We start from the raw sequence: 18,370 nt of genomic DNA, 5'->3' as shown, positions 1-18,370 counted from the left end.
AGTACCATCAAGAAAACCATTTCCCATATAGCAGATTCTAACTGGGTTTTTCTGCTTTCTAACCCCTAAAATGTATACCAAGACCTGACCTGAGTCTCCTTATCAGATAATCTCATGTTATATATTACTACTTTCCTTTTAAGATTTTATATAGAGATGGGGTTATAATAATTTTTCTTAAACTGCCCCACACAATATTTATAGCACAATTATTTGGCCTCCATTCCCATTTTTAAGTTTTCTTTAGAGCTCATACTACTGAAGAAGCTAGATAATAACAATGATCCTAATAGATACTTTTCACTGATAAGACATGAAAAAAGTTTCTGTGAAAAATGTCACAGTTCTGAAATGATGTGGTTTCTCAGTAATTTGATTTTATGATTTACCTATTGCATTGATTCACTGCACTCCATTCTAGATGTTAGTTATGAAGCCAGTAGGACAGCGATGGAGAGCAGCTGGGGTTTACTATGGAACTTTTCATTCTGTTCCTGACATGCTTGTAAAACTATATGTTAGTAACCCAAAGGAAGTCTTGGTGGCTAGCTTCCCCGAATAGAAATTATTTGTCTACCTTAAGATGAGAGAAAGATCAGAGATCGACCTACACAACCAAATCGACAATTTTCTTATTTTATTTTACCTTTCACACTTTTAAGAATGCATAGTCACTATGAGTTCAGTAAAGAAAAAAATATCACTATTTGTCCAGGCTGGGGGAGAAGGGGAAGTGAGAGAGAAATGGGCTGCTCCCTGTGAGTTGTCATCACCTGTCTGCTTCCTTTCACATCAGTGTCAGTCACAAAATCAAGAGTCATGAGCTTTTTGATTTGCAGAAATGAACTTGTCAGTGAGTAATCTCCTTTTCTTCAACCGTGCAGCTATAGAAGAATCCGACCTTCCTTTAGTTTCCATTGTCTCCTATCCAGAGAGGTTACAAACATGTGCAAGTATGCCCTAATGTTTATGACTTAAATATTTAAAAATCACAGTCCTCTATTAAAGCCTGGTATGACTCCCCTCTTTGCAGATTTGACTTTTGTAATTGAGACAAAATGGCACATGCCTGTACTAATTTCTATATTAATTTGGCATTGTTTCTGCCCATTGTTGGCTTTATTAAAGGCCCTTCCCCTTGGCAGCCTCCTCTTTAGCTGCCAAGGGAAGCCGGTGTTCATTGCTACTCACAGGGTTTGCTGAGCAGCTGCAGGACCAGATGCTCCACTCCTGGATACTTTGTCTGATTTGAGTCTAGGGACATGGTCAGGCTGCTTACAAAATATTTAATTTACCCAGCTGCCACAGTTTTCAACTTGCTGTCAGTTGTGATGAATTTGTTCCATACTTAATATTTGCAGATATTTCAATGTGCAAATACTTCTTCAGATCTGTACATTAGGGGCACCTGGGTGGCTCAGTCGGTTAAGGCTCCAACTCTTAATTTTGGCTCAGCGTTGTGATATTGAGCCCCATTATTGTGAGTGTGGAGTCAGCTTAAGATTCTCACCCTTCTCGAGGCACCTGGGTGGCTCAGTCAGTTAAGCATCTGCCTTCAGCTCAGGTCATGATCTCAGGGTCCTGGGATCGAGTCCCACGTCGGGCTCCCTGCTCAGCGGGGAGCCTGCTTCTCTCTCTCCTCCCCACTCATGCTCTCTGTCACTATTTCTGTCTCTCTTTCTCTCTCTAAAATAAATAAATAAAATCTTAAAAAAAAAAAAGATTCTCACCCTTCTCTACCTCTGCCCCTTCCCCCACCTCTAAAAAAGAAAAAATAAAGTATATGCTTTTCTTTTCTGTTGTTTTGCATTTCATTATTTTCTGCTTCTGAATGAAATAATCCCCTCTTTCTAACTAATTTTGTTTCTTTTTCTAATTTATTAAAAAGAAAACCAAGTTCCTATGTAAGCTATATGTGAATGATAGAAACTATTAAGTTTTTAGCTGAATAGAAGTTCCACTATATCACAAGTTTCATTGTTACGTATTCTACTTTTCATTGTGTTCCAGATGCTTTTCACTTGTTCTGTGATCTCTAGTTATCAAGGAATAAATTAATTTTGTTCATAGTTTTATTCATTTCTAATTGATTGGATTACGGTAACTAATATCACCGATACAAATACAGCTTTTATAATTTTTTCCTTGTGGCAAAGTTCATGTAAAATGATTATTTGTGGTGTGCATGAGCTTTGTGAAAAATGTTAAGTTCATAAAATTCATGATTTATTTGATTCCTGTATATCTTTACAGTTTTGGCTTTAGAATTTGTCCAATTCTAAAAGAAGTATATCCCCTATATAAGTCTATTTTTAGAATTTCATCTTGCATTTTCAATATATTTTTAGTTTGGCATTATGCTGTTTAGTACACTCAGGTTTGTGGAATATCCTTTATCTATTTTGCTGATTTTATTTTTAGCATTCCGTAGGGTATATCTTTAATCTTTATTGCTTTTAATTTCAGATATTTTATATGAATTTGCCTCTTCTAGATTTTTTTATTTGCCAAGTGCCTATTTGCTTATCATTTCCTTCAATCTTTATTATTTTGTTTCAGAAAGCTTTCTTGTAAAACACATTGCTAAGGTTTTGTTCCTTTTCAAACATCTCTGATTTTAATGGATGATTCATCTCTTTTTTTTTAGCGTAAAAATTTATATGCTTTATTTATTTTTCTTTCATCATACATAATGTTTATTATTTATCTTTTTTCCCCTATTTTCTGATTTGATGTGTTCATCCAACTTTATTACACTCATACTTTTTTTTTATTCTCCTAAACATTTTTGAGATCTAATAAAAAGTGTACTTCAGGATTAATTATGATGATGACCCTGTCTTACATATGCCTGTTTAAAAGTCTTATCATATATCATTTCATTTATCTCATCTTATTTATTTTACCTGAACAAGGCAAATACTATGAGAGAAGTAGATTTAGATAAAACTTCTGTCCAGTGTTAGGGTGACTTCTACGAATCCCCGACAGATGGACATTTCTCCTGTGTAAATTCTATCTCCTGAAGAAGTATTCCTGCTTATTTCATTGTTTGGCTACTGTAATTGTCGCATTGTCTGTTCTTACAAAAGTCCACAGCTGGGTAGAGATACTGTCTAGGACTTTTCTAGAATCAATGCTCCTTAATCCAACCTTATATCCAAAGAACACTCTTTCTGAAGTTGGGGGAGCCATTCCATTTTCAACCTTCTGGGCTTAGTCGTGTTAGGACCATTGTGATCTCAAACTGAATCCTGATATAAAATAATTGAAAACACAAAGAGAGGGGAGCATGGGATAATTTGATCCACTCTTTGTCCAACAGTATACTCTTCATTCATGGTTAGTTTATTTTTCCATTTTTCCTATTATTTTAAAACCAGTGTTTCCATCTTCACTATTACAGGCTATATAACCATGGAAATGTTACAACACCTCATTGAGGCACAGTTTTCTGAAGTTGAATAAGCAAAACCAAATACAAATAAGAAAAATAGTAAGAGTAATCTTAAAAATCTCCCAGGGTGGTGTGACAATTAAACGATGTTAGTCAAGGATTTGGGAAAGTCTTTTTTTTTTTTTTTTTTTTTTTCCAATACTAACCCAAGTAAAACATTTATAATGAAGAATAATAGTCTTTTTATATCTTTTAAAATTAAAAAAGGAAAAGTTCAAGGATGTAATTTATGGTGCAGCCCTAGTAAATGTACATATAGAAGTTGTGAATAATAAAGATATCTGGCATATTCTTAAACCCTTAAGTGTCTTGAAACATATATATGGGATATGCAGTCAACTGTGAACATTAGAAAATATAATAGAATTGCAAAAGATTTGGAAGCATGTATTTCTTTAACAATGTAAGCATTTTTTTGTCTACGAGCAATTCAATTATTTTGTTTCTGAAATAAATTAAATAAAGCTTATTGAGTCTGATCAGCCCTTGTTTCCAGGGAATTGCAGTTCAATTTCATTTTTAATTAGAATTGAACATTTCAGATTTCTTAGAAATGGTAAGCAAGACCCAACAGTATAATGTATGTACTTAATTTGTATTAAGTTTCTAAAATTTAGTGTTGAGAGTGAACAATATGTCTGGTTAATATTTAAACATCTCACAATGTTCTGTTGTAAAAGTTTCCATTTATAAAAGCTACTATTCTGTAACAAATTACTTTCACTTTCAAATAAGCCTGTTATCACAACATGAGCAAAACTTAATCAATTAAAAGAGAAAGCAAAGTAAAGTAATTATTTACTCCTATTTGAGGTGCACAATAGCTTTTTTTTTTTTTTTTTTTTTTTAAAGATTTATTTATTTATTTGAGAGAGTGAGAATGAGAGAGAGTACATGAGAGGGGGGAGGGTCAGAGGGAGAAGCAGGCTCCTCGCTGAGCAGGGAGCCCGATGCGGGACTCGATCCCGGGACTCCAGGATCATGACCTGAGCCGAAGGCAGTTGCTTAACCAACTGAGCCACCCAGGCGCCCGCACAATAGCTTTTAAACATCTAGAAATGCCTAGGAAAGGTAGATATTGGCTAAAAATCATTTTTGCTTAATATTACTGCTTTAATAAAGTATAGAGTTATATTCATATGGGATAGACATTTCTCTATAGGAAACCATTTTCTCATGGAAAAAGAGACTTATTCTGATGACCCTGCATGGAAAGAAGCCAGGAACCATAAAATCAGTTATGCTACTGTTTTCTCCTTTTTCAGTTTTTCACATCTCTGTGTATGTGTATGTGTGTGTGTGTGTGTGTGTGTATGTGTTGTGTATTTAGTGGTAGTCTAATGCTGCTCATCACACTGGGGCTAGTTGAGAACTATACACGCAAGTTATCTTTTTCCTTCATTTCTGTGCACTCAGGCATTAAACTGGATGTGTTCTTTGCCCAGAGTTTTGTCTTAATACAGCCCTAGGGGCTGGGAGAAGATTGCAGTGGACGCCTCAGTCACCTGGGACATAGTACATTGAAATAATACTTTGAACTAAACTCCTAGGCATCTGCAATGAAAAATGTAGCAAGTAGACTTTAACAGTGAATATAGTTTTCAAAAGGTAACTCAGAGTCAGAATGGACCTTTGCTATCTTACCTACTTAAAAAAAATATCTAAAATCTGAATGAAAATGTACATATAGGTAATTTTTTTCATCCAAAGGGCATAGTGATTCTCAAGAAAATCAAAAGCCTTTCTGGGTCAGGAAAGTGGAAACTCTGTGACCTCTGATGTGTTTGTGCTGTAAAAAGGCCTTGCCAATTTTTGCCGGACAGAATTGTAAAGACAACTCATGATCTATTAACTGCATGGACAAGAGACATACACTCTGCCTGTTGTTTGGCAACTATAAATCTTTCTAATTAGTGCCATTAAAAAAAATAATATGGAAATTATTTCTATTCTTACTGAATTCTCTGCAAGACCTATGCATCAGATTTGCTCTCTAGGAAAAAAAAAAAAAAAGCTGCAAATAATCCGTGTCCCTGTATATGTAATCCTTTCGTGTGCCTGGGAATAAGACCATCCTTCAGCTGTTCATTTCTGGTTACTTGTCCTATGCCTGACTGAAATCTCAGGTTTTATATAATTAAATAAATTAATTTCAGGAGGGGTTGAGAAATTATGTCTCAGTGGAGTAGACTGCCTTTTTTTTTTTTTTTTTAATAGGGAAAATCAATAAGAAGGTAACAAAAATAGTGTTTCCTTGATTGGTAATGTAAATGTAATAATCATTATTATAAGTTTAAAAGATATAAAATAACATTTCAAGTAATAGAATTATAAAAATTAAAAGACACTAATGCAGTTTGGGGAAAAATGTATGCCTGGGAGGATCTTAGAATTTTTCTTTTCACATTTCCTCTAAGATACACCAAAAAGCAAACAGAGACTGGTAATAAGTCAAAGATAATGGAAGAGTAGATTTAAGTCATATGAATATTTACTTTTGGAAATAAACCTATGAAATTTCATCATTTATATGTCAAGAAACAATTTTTCAAGATAACTAGTTTTGGGGATTTTTTTCTTCCTTAAGAGCATTCCCTATCCCAGAAAGATGCAGAGAAATTACACTCTTTCAATTATCAACCTGGTGCTCCTCCTTGTCTTCATTCTTCTCATCATCAAAATAAAACCACCTCACCCATTATATAGCATTTCACACTTCTCAAAGTCTTCAGACAGACCACCTCCTTTGAATCTGCCAGTCATTTTGTGTGACTGGCAGGGCAAATGTCATCTCTTTTTATGGATGAGAAATTTGAACTGTATAGCTTTTCAGTGGCAAGCCCAGCATCCCTTGCCTAATGGCCGGTCCAGTTCAAGACTTTCAGTTCAGTGGTTTTTCATCTGCCATGTTGCTTGCAAGCCAAGCTACAGCCAAACAACTCCATAAATTCAGAGGTATTTCTAACAACTTAGAACATTATATAACACTTGCAGGTAGTCCAAGATTTGAAGTTTTTCTATGGTGAAATTTTAAAAGTAATTCAAAATATGCTCTTTTATGTTACTCATTTAATTTTCCCTCATATATTCTCTCCATATCCACCCACCTTGCAGAAGATACATATACCTTGTATATCTATATCTTATCTATCTACATATATATGGTATTTTTTTTATCTGATATACCTGTATACATATATATGTAAAAAAAATAAAAACACTATGGAAACTTGACTCTATTTTTTAATGTTCATATGATGATCCATAATACTAAAAATTAAGAAAACATTGAATATCGAATATATATCTAATTTTTTTTCTTTGTGTATAAAATTGGGAGCTCTATTTAGTATTTCTGTTAAAGAACTAATTTTGTAGGCAGTAGAAATAGAAATTTTGAGTATTGATTCTTTAACACAGTGAAACATTGGAAAATTATTTATGTCAATAAACCTAAACAATAACAAATTTCTGTGATATCTTTAGAGATATATAATTCTTATTTATTATCCATGGTTTCTCCCCATTATGGCTTTAGTTCACTATGTTCTTAGTTAAGTTAGAAACATACATTAAAAATTATTATTTTTTGTTCTTTTGAACATGATTTATTTGGTAGAGCAACAGCATGCCTACAGATGGAAAAGAAGTATATGAAGTTGGTAATATCAGCAATTTATTTACTAATAGCCACTGTGTATTTTCCCTCAATATTGACTATAAGGAATATGAGTAATATGTCAGAAAAAATGATGTTATCAATTCATGAATCTCCTTGACAGAGGAAAAGACCCCAGGTGACTGTGTTTCCTATCCCAATCTAAAATCCTCTCCCTGAAAATAAAATGATTTAGGTTAATATTTGCTCATCCACACTCTATCCTTGTATTCTCAACCTAGAACCTAGAATAATGGACCCATGTAACATAGGTGGATCCATCATTGATAGGAAAGATAGGAAATGTAGAAATAAAATACAGCATTTCTTCAATATTTTGAAGCTACAGTTGGAAAAATGATACCATAATTTAAATTTTTTAAAGATTAAGCTTCTATATAGCAAACATTATAAAGGTTGTAAAATAACTTAATATGAATTTTTAAAATTGAAAGAAATTTGCAAAGTTACATTTTTTTCAGGATTTGGAAGTAATATAGTTTAATGGGAAAAGCACAAGAAAATAAATTTCTCTACTCTGAATATACTGTTAACTATATGGCATGATCTAGTCATACTTATTTCATGATTACTTCATTTGTGAAATGAGAATAATTGCACAGGGAACAATGAGACATTAATTAATTAATTAATTTTTATTTTTATTTTTTTTAAAGATTTTATTTATTTATTTGACAGAGAGAGACACAGTGAGAGAGGGAACACAAGCAGCGAGAGTGGGATAGGGAGAAGCAGGCTTCCCGCTAGGCAGGGAACCCGATGCGGGGCTCGATCCCAGGACCCTGGGATCATGACCTGAGCCGAAGGCAGGCACTTAATGACTGAGCCACCCAGGTGCCCCAATGAGACATTAATTTAAAGTGAAATAAAAATGTTATACATGAGGGTACCTTACAAAGTAGGAAATCTTCCCTCCTCTTGCCCTTCCTTCCTTCCTTCCTTCCTTCCTTCCTTCCTTCCTTCTTGAATTGTGTGATAAAGTTGAGGTTTCTTTTTAGAACTTCAGCAGCAGGCTTAATTTTTTGCATAACTTCAGGCTTTTTCTTCACAAAAGCAGAAGGTCATTGCTTCTTATTAATCTCACTAGAATTATTTAAATAACTACGGATACATTAAGTAAAGCAATTTGAAATCTAAGTAGAGGTGTTCGGTGAAATCAAAAAAGAATGCTGTGATTATGCCTTGGATATAGTCAGTCTGATTACAGTGAAAATTCCTCACCATAATAGTCTTTTTTTTTTCTTTAACAAAGGAAGGTGAGTTTATTTCTGAAACATAACAAAGCAAACAGGAATCTTACAAATCTCTTTAATGGTATACTAACAATACAATACATAATTAAAGGGCAAAACAACAAACCTATTAACAAGGAAAACAATCTCAAGAAAGAAGAATAACATAAAATTTAAGCCCTGAAGCCAAAATATCTGCTTAAAGAATGATCACATATTATGTGTCCAATATTTTCATTTTTCGTCTATGCCAGAGCCATGTAATTTACATGAATAAGAATGTGCTATGAAATGTTAGGTTCATGGTTTTTTTTTTAAGTTTATTTTTATTTTTCTGTTACTATGGCCATGAATCCTTAACACATTCTGTTATAATGCATATTAATCTTCCTGACAGTACTTTGTAAAAATCCAGGTCTTTTTAGCAATCTAAATAAACAGGCATATAATTCACACGGTATTGATTCCAGCGTCCTCTCAGAAAGCAAATCACAGCAAGAGAATCTGATGTGTTTTATAAATTCACCCTTTAGCCAGTCTATTTGTCTTTGTAAAAGATGGATGTATAACTGAAAGGAAAGGTGTGCTTTAGCAGAAAGATTGCCAGACTTGAATTTGGAAAATTGTGGTTTGATCCCTGGAATTATCACTTAGTAGTTCTGACTGTGGATCAGCCTTTTACCCTTTCTGAATCACAATTTCAACAACTACATAGTGGGAATTGATATGACATATCAGATATTCTGAATGAAATTCAACAAACCACTTTGGGGACAGTATCTGGCTCATAGTAGATGTGCAGTTAGTACTTGATGATTTGGTTTAAAAAAGACTCAGAAGACTTAGATTCTGATCACAATTATTTTCCTGAGTCTTTGTATAAAGTTTGGCACCTTATGTGAATGTAGGAGTTTGCTAGGGCTACCATAACAAAATACCACAGACTGGGTAGATTCAAGAGGAATTTATTTTCTTATAGTTTTAGGGACTGAAAATTGAAGATCGAGGTGTTGACAAGTTTGGTTTATCCTAAGCCTTTCTTCTTGGTTTGTCAATCGCCTCCTTTTTGCTGTGTCTTCATATGCCTTTTCTCTATGTACACACATTTCTGATGTCTATCTCTCTTCTTCATAAGGACACTAGTCATACTGGATTAGTCCATCAGTATAACCTCATTTGACCTTAATTACCTCTTTAAAGGCTCTACTTCCAAATATAGTCACATTCTGAGGTACTAAAGGTTAGGACTTAAACTTGTGAATATTAGGGGAACACAATTCAGTCCGTAGCAGTGGACCTTAATTTTATTTGTAAAACTAAGGCCCTCTTTTTATATTTGCTCTTGTTTTCCACATGAAGACTCAGAAAGCTTTTCTAGCCATGGAGGCCAGAGAAATGGTTCTAGAGCTCAGCCAATGTTTTGAAGAAGCTAAATAACAGAGAAAATCACAAGCTTCCAACTTCGATTCTTGAAATCGGGTGTAGTTGAGGGATTCCACACATTGTAGCCAGTGAAAATAAAAAGAGCAAGGCTGACCTTCAATGGGTTCAGAAGGATGAATTGATAACTTAGGAACATCTGTAAATGGATTAAAGTCTAGCTGTGGAATTCACAGTGAAGACACTGGAGAAGTGGATTGTCTAACTCATAACAGCATCCTCCTTTTGGAATAGAAAAAACATTTTGATTGAATAGAATAAAAGTCAAGCAGGGAAGAAGTTAAGTGACAAGAATCAGAACAGGGTCCTTTCCCTTTCATGATTCCTGGCTTTGATCTCCTTTGAATGATTTTTTCCCTGAATATATGAATACCATGAAGCCACCCACATGCTGCCAGTCTTAAGGCAATGGGAATATAAGCCTCTGTTGGACCATTTTTAGGTACCAGACTACTTACTCCCTGAATGAGTAGTTTTCAGGGAGCTTTGAGTTTTGTAAGATCTGCTCAGTAAGACTGCTGTATCCTGCCCATGGATTTGTAGTACCATTTATTTCAGAGGCAATTATTTGGCAACTGTTAGGACCTAGCTTTATATACTATACACAAGGAAAAATGTATTAATATGATTCACAGCAAGAAATATGGGATCAGTCACCTTGAAGTTAGCCAAAGACATTTTATCTGCAAGACCCTGTCAACAAGACAAACTCACATGTTCAAATCCCAGTGCGTTAGTCTCCACTACTCCTTATCTCTAACTCTTAGATAACAAAACATAAAATGAAATAAAACAAAAATCAGAACAAATTCTATTTTAATTATACATTTTTATAGAAGTTTAAGGAGAAAACAACACATTTAATTGAGTATGTGTGTGTGTTTTAATTTCAGAAACAAGATGGATTAATACTTAGATTCATATTCCAACAGACATATATACAAAATGCCACAAACAAAATGTATTGCATGTTTTCCAGCCAGTGGGTGTGAAATATGGAATAAAATAACATTCATGTAATACATTTGTCCCATATGCATTATGTATTCATTCACTCATTGATACATACACTAACTTATTCATTAACTCAACGATAGAGAAATCATTTGGTGCCAGGTACTATACCGGGCACTGGGGATATAAAATAAAGCTATAGCATTCCTGTCTTCAAGTAGATCACAGTCTAGTGCCACTAAAAATACCCATCAAATCCTGATGAATTCCTGGAGATAAAAAATACAATAGAATTTTACTTTAAGGACTATAATTGTTTCAAATGATGCCTCTTTTGTTGGTGGAGCCATGACCTAGCTTGAAGGGAATTGACTGACTGCATAAAGAAATAGAAAAGTGTCCCAGGATGACTATTGACCATTTCTCAGTTTCTAGTCCAGCACCTATCTCAGGCATCTCAGGTGTCTTGAGATCTTAGCACCCATGAATACTTAAGCAAGGTTCATGTTGGCTCAGCACTTAGTAATCTTTGAGCGAAATAAAAGGGTGGAAGCTATGTGAGTAAGACGCTGCTGGTTTACCGATTTCTATTTTCATGGAAACATACTCCTATGACACTGTGTAAATCAGGAAATGGTGCCCTTGCGGGATGATACAGCCTAATGGGTCATACAGTATACTAGCCAGTGGCCGTGGCTTGCTGTACATGACCTTATAACACTTGAGCTCAATACCCTTTGCTTGACTCATTTTTTTATGTCTCTGTTCCAATTTCTAACTGGCTCTATTATGTTGAACATTGTCTTAGTTTACAAAGTGGAAAGCATGACAAAGAACCCCAAACTTATCACATATGTACTTGAGAGAGAGAGAAGCAAAGGATAATCAAAGTTTAGTATTAGGAAATCTTAGCCTTCCGTTTGCCCTCTCTTTTCATGAATTAGACCCCCAATAATCATCAACCTAGGCCCAAGCGACCTGAAGGTATGAAAGGTGCTGGGCAGAGCTAACAACTTTTACCTGTGCTCCCAGGGACAGTCAAAAGCAGACAACTCAATGACAGCTGGCTTCATCCTTTTTATATTGACTTGCCTTTGAATGCATTTTTAAAGAATATGATCTTACCAGAATAGTACATTCTTTGAAAATTTTAAGCAACTACTACCTCACCATCTTCAAAATGTAATGCTAACAACGCAGAGGAACATTTTTTTAAAAAAATCTGATTTAATATAGGCAGTTTCCTCAATTGCCAAATTCAGTGGAAATCCAGCAATAGATAATTTCTAAAATTAGGTCACCAAATTAAGCTACTTATTTAAGAGCTCTAGGGCAGCCAACAAGGGACAGCATCATGAACCAGATTTGACAACATTGGAGAGGTTTATACCTCAGGTCCAGCCATTACAGGCAGAGGATGAGAAGAGGGGGCTAAAATCACATATAGGGCTATCTCTTCAGGGTTGTAGGGAATTAATCAACTCTGGCAAAAGATACCATACTATTAAACTGCATTGCCTCATTGTAAGCTGTCATGTATAGAAAAATATCATGTTATATATTGATTTTAAAAGGAATCACAGTGTTTTACCAAACATAATCAGAAGAAACAAAATATGCAACTATAGCATTTTATTTTTGATTATGATAAATTCTAAGTCACTAGTTCTCATAAACTTTCAATAGTCAAATAGTTTTTAAAAGAGCTTTTTAAAAGAGATTTTTAAAGATAATGTGACTATCCCACTACCGCAGGGTCAACAACAACAAAAAGATGTGAATGACCACTTTCCTTTCGTGTGTCCATGGCAGACATCTCTCACAGAGCCATTGTCCACTTTGGCCTCAAAATGCTTCCCCCAGGCAGCCACTCATTGCCAGTTAATTGGGGCTAGCACTTGAGATGAAAACTATTCATCATGCCACCGGTTAACTGAACTTCCTGAGAGCAGAGCAGGGACTTTGTCCTACCTATCTCCACATGCCAATGCCAGCATATTACCTGCACAAAAGTGACACCCAATATGTAGTTGTGAATGATTAAGTACCCCAGGAATCATAAAAATTTTCACCAGCAGGTAATTCTCAAAAAAAGTATGCAAGTGGCCAAAGTTACAAACAAAAATAAATTTAACTTCACTTGTAAATTTAAAAAATGGACAAGTAATTTTTGGCTAGATTGGCAAATATTTCTTAAAAAGTAATATGCAATGCTGGTGATAGAGGAAACAAGTACTCAGATATATGACTGGTAAGAATGTAACTTGTTACAGCTTTTCTGGAGGGAAAATAGTTTATCAAAACTCATAGAAATAATAATACTTTCACCTAGAAATTTTACCTGTGGAAATAATAGTTCATGAAGAAATATATTTGTGCAGTGGTTTAGCTATAAGGAAGTTTGTTGAAGTATGATATAAAAAATTCAAAATTTGTAAAACCAACAGCCAAGGACTGGTCAAATAATATTTGATAGCCTTCTATATATTTTTTTGTTTCAATTTTTTATTTAAATTCTAGTTAACATGTAGTGTAATGTTGGTTTCAGGAGTAGAATTTAGTGATTCATCACTTACATACAACACCCAGTGCTCATCACAGTAAGTGCCCTCCTTAATCTCCACCGTCCATCTAGCCCAGCGCCCACCCCCCTAACCCTCAGTTTGTTCTCTATAGTTGAGTCTCTCATGGTTTGCTTCCTCTTTCTCTGCTTTTCTCTTTCTCATATATTCATCTGTTTTGTTTCTAAAATCCGCATATGAGTGAAATCGTATGGTATTTGTCTTTCTCTAATTATTTCGCTTGGCATAATACACTCTAGCTCCATCCACATCACTGCAAATGGCATGATTTCAGCCTTTCTATATTTTATTATTTTATTATTTATAGCATTCACATATGTATAGTATACAGCTATTAATATTGTATAGAAGTATACTTATCAACATGGACAAATATTTAGTATGTGCTTCTAAGTGAAAAAATAGATTACAAAATTTATGGTGTGTGGTCTTATTTTGTTAGGATATGTGTATATGTGTCTAAGCCCAAATAAAAGGGTTTAGAAACTCCAGCATATTAACATTTGCTATTTCTTGATAGAATAATAGGATAGGATAATAATAGATAGAATATTTTGTGATAGAATAATAGGATAATAGGACTGTTGCTATTATTATTAATTATTATTATTATTATTTTGTCTGTATCTTTTTTTCTCTAATGATCATAAGTCACTTTAATAAATTTTTTAAAAGCAATTTTTAATATTTAAAAATTGCTTTCTGGAATTGTTCATATTTTTCTTGATTTATTCTTCTATAGTAAGCAGAACATTCAAAATCATTCCGTTGATCATTCTTTTTAAAAGTAGCAATTTCAGCATCTAAATATTAGAAGTCCTCCCTAAGGACTTCAGTGTGAGCTTTTGGAGAGTCAGTCTTAAATCTGGCCCTCTTATTAACATATTCTTTGCTCTTTTTTCCTTTTCTCATTCTTCCCCTCTCCCTAAATTCTTCTCCCTCTGACAAGAAAATCATAACTCAACATATGAGTCAATTGTTCTTTGCTTAGGTTCTAAGGGTTATTTTTTCTGATTAATAACTAAATAGATCTTATTTCATGTAATATATTAATTAAATAATACCTACTTGTTCATTACTCAAAAATTGGAAAACACAGAATATTTTTTTTAAAGATTTTATTTATTTATTTGAGACAGAGAGAATGAGAGACAGAGAGCATGAGAGGGAGGAGGGTCAGAGGGAGAAGCAGACTCCCTGCCGAGCAGGGAGCCCGATGCGGGACTCGATCCCGGGACTCCAGGATCATGACCTGAGCCGAAGGCAGTCGCTTAACCGACTGAGCCACCCAGGCGCCCACACAGAATATTTTTAAAGGAGTTGAAAAAATGCCATTAATGTAATGTACTTAAATCAAGTATTTTTTTTTATTTTTCTGCATATAACTTCTTTTATGTAAAAACCATATTATATGTCCAATCATATGTTTTATTTTTCCAACAGAAGTGCATTCTAGGGCACCTGGGTGGCTCAGTGGGTTGAGCATCTGGCTGTTGATTTCAGCTCAGGTCATGATCTCAGGGTGTTTGGATCGAGCCTAGATCCAGCTTTGCACTCAGTGGGGAGTGTGCTGGAGATGCTCTCCCTCTCCCTCTGCTCCTCCCCACCACTTGCACTCTAAAATAAATAAATGAAATAAATGAATAAATAAATAAATAAACAAACAAATCTTTAAAACAACGAAAAAATAAGTGCATCCTAAGTATTTCCTCAGAAGTCTCTCTTTTTTTTTAAAGAGTCGCTGCTGTGGCAAGCCAGCATCTTTCTCGTTTGTCCCTTCATTTAGCAATACTGGTGAATGACTACTCTGGGCCTGCTAAGTGCATATGTACATTGGTACAGAAGATAAGCATGATGCTGTCCTCATGGAGGGGCCCAGCTAGGCCCACAACGGCCACCTTGCTTAGTCCACTATAAAACTTAATAAATAAGATAAGCAGTTCCTGGGAAGCGAAGTATAGGTGTTAACTAGAGTCACACAATGAACAGCAACTGCCTACATTTCATATTGATTCCTAGTCATAGTCTCCGTTATTTCGCTCCCCAGTGTCCCCCTATGTGCTTTTCCTCTCTCGTGGGAAACACATGGATTACCAAATTATAAGTATTGTTTCTCACATCGGGTAAGTCACACTAGGCTCTTTACCCAAAAAAATTAACTTATAAGCTAAAACAGAAACAACATGAAATGTCAGGTTCATCTGCCCCATCATACTTATATATTGTGTACATACTGAAGAACAGAGAGAAACCTGCGTTAGATACGTCTCAAATGAAGTAATCAGGAACTATTTTCAAAATCTTTAATGACAAAGAGCAGGACCTGACCATTCAGAAGGAGGCCTCTTGGTTCTCTCCATCCCTCAGTGGCTATATCTGCAAGGTATGACTGGAATATCCAGGGCATAGATCACAGTGACTAGGACAGTGGAGGCCCTCAGGAGGGGTCAGGACAGTGGCTATTTGCCAAACAGTGTAAAAGTATTTCAACATATTAGCAACTAGTATGACAGGCTTCGCCCTCTAGGAAATAATCTCAAAATGCTGCAGGTGACTTGGCTTGAAGGGAAGGACATGATAGTGGCCAGAAAAATTCTTCTACAGCAGAATTTTGTCTTTGGTAGATCCTTTGTTAATCTCATGAGAGTGAGACTCCAGATCTACTTAGATAATTAAAAGTGAGAGAGGGAGAAATTCCATGTGCAGACCACTGAAATCAAATACAGACATTATAGGAATGCTGCTACAATAATGTTGAGACAGAGGAAAAAAGGAAGAGGCCAGTGGATTGATAATTGGAAAATCTGATGTGCCTGCTCATTTTAAAAGAAAAAAACCAGAAAAGAGAGTCATCTTATTTTATTTTATTTATTTTTTTTTTGGGTGGGGGGGAGTCATCTTATTTTGCTGACAGTTATCAAATGGCACTACTTTCAATGCATAGGATAATATTTTTAATAGTTTTCTCTTTTCCTCTTTTAGCTTTCCTTATTGGAAAAGGCTGGATTTGGTGGTGTTCTTCTGTATATTGATCCTTGCGATTTACCAAAGACCGCAAATCTTAGCCATGATACCTTCATGGTATCACTGAACCCAGGAGGAGACCCTTCAACACCTGGTTATCCAAGTGTGGGTAAGTGTGCTGTTAACCTTTATTATTCTTTTAAGCATTACAGGTTGTAATTTCTAAGTACATGCTAAATTAATCAAGGGATAACAAAGTTGAAGAATTCTTACCACTCCATATTCAAAAAATGATTTTTATCTGCTCAAGTTATAGACTATCCCTTTGTTGGAATAAAACTTTTTTAGAAGTCTGTAATAGATTTTTGTCTGGATAAGTTGCAGTATTGTTAGCAAAGAAAAACATATTTTATATGTTGTTATTGATTGACTGAAAGATAAATTAATACCAGGTGGGACAAACACTTCATATAGGTCGAAACCATACAAATACCTAGAAGGATGAAATACCTGCTGCTTTAGGGTGTCTGTAATTACTTTAAGTACAGAGTCTAGGGGTACACATGGTCCGGTTAGGTGACTTAAGTAGTGGGAAATGATGCTGGAAAAGAATGGCGTTAATAGGATCAACTTGTCTGGCTCCCTAAGGGAAGGGATCTTACTCACTGGCAGCATAGAAAATGGCCATCTTTGCATCAAACATCCTTCTCTTTCTCAATAAGTTGTTCATGTTATTGGGGGGTCAGGTGGCAGAGAGAAGACAACTGAATTTGGTGGGTGCTCCCTGCATCATTGAATTTCTGTCCAATGTATCATTGACAAGTAGTCCATTAATATAGTCTTGGCTGGGGAAGAAGCTCTGTGAACCTTCTTCCAGGGTGATAGCAACCCATTAACCATGACACTACAGTCAATAATTGAACTAACAACAACAACAAAATCATGTAATTACTCATGTGTTCTGCCAAAATTTTTCCATTTTCTACAAAATGTCACAAAAAACTTTCTAATTATCTTGTTCAAGTCCACTTGTCCTCTCTCTATGTATATTAACTTTACTGATTAATCAATAACTCTCCAACAAAGAAGTAAATTCAATCAAATATGAGTTATAATTTATAAATTTTGTTAGGTCTACTGATTACTGCTTTGTCCTCTAAAGTACACTTTTAACAATCCATTTTAAGAATTTTCCTTGAGACCTTATTGATATGTATTTTTATAGTCTATTGTCTCATTATTAGAATTTTGAAATTAAAATTAGGAAGTGTCCATCTACATCACCAAAAATGTCAGTCCACCTCTCTCATTTGCAAATGCTCTAACTTCCTTGGGTTATAACACCTCTGCTTCAAGAGTCTGCATATTACAGCTAAGTTTTTTGTGACAAATCAATGGGCTGCAATACTATCAAAAAGCTACTTTATGAAGACTCTAAGTTGGTAAATTGACCAGTTGGCAAAATTTGCTCTTAATATTTTTTTTGGCTCAGATCATTTCATAGTTGTAGAATTCCATAATATCTAGGAAAATGTTTGCCAGAGTCTCAAGCAATCTCAGAATGCTTCTTTTTTCTTTCCTTTTTTCTTAGGATATTTATTTATTTATTTATTTATTTATTTATTTATTTATTTATTTATTTATTGTTAATCACCATACATTACATCATTAGTTTTTGATGTAGTGTTCCATGATTCATTGTTTGTGCTAACACCCAGTGCTCCATGCAGAACGTGCCCTCTTTAATACCCAACCCCAGGCTAACCCATCCTCCCACCCCCCTCCCCTCTGGAACCCTCAGTTTGTTTTTCAGAGTCCATTGTCTCTCATGGTTCATCTCCCCCTCAGATTTCCCCCCCCTTCATTCTTCCCCTCCTGCTATCTTCTTTTTCTTTTTTTTTTAACATATAATGTATTATTTGTTTCAGAGGTACAGGTCTGTGATTCAACAGTCTTGCACAATTCACAGCACTCACCATAGCACATACCCTTCCCAATGTCTATCACCCAGCCACCCCATCCCTCCCACCCCCCACCACTCCAGCAACCCTCAGTTTGTTTC

General features: G+C 35.0%; 1 protein-coding gene across 1 annotated transcript in view; it reads left to right on the top strand.

Moving 5' to 3' along the window:
* Positions 1 to 18,370, top strand: part of NAALADL2 (N-acetylated alpha-linked acidic dipeptidase like 2) — a 911,251-nt gene that overhangs the window by 429,141 nt on the left and 463,740 nt on the right. Inside the window, exon 5 of the mRNA XM_021702572.1 lies at positions 16,327 to 16,477. Coding sequence (XP_021558247.1) covers positions 16,327 to 16,477 — 151 coding nt within the window. The remainder of the gene's footprint in view (positions 1 to 16,326; positions 16,478 to 18,370) is intronic.

Source organism: Neomonachus schauinslandi, chromosome 1, assembly GCF_002201575.2.
Source record: "Neomonachus schauinslandi chromosome 1, ASM220157v2, whole genome shotgun sequence".
Classification (NCBI taxonomy): domain Eukaryota; kingdom Metazoa; phylum Chordata; class Mammalia; order Carnivora; family Phocidae; genus Neomonachus; species Neomonachus schauinslandi.
This window is presented reverse-complemented; position numbering and strand designations above follow the sequence as displayed.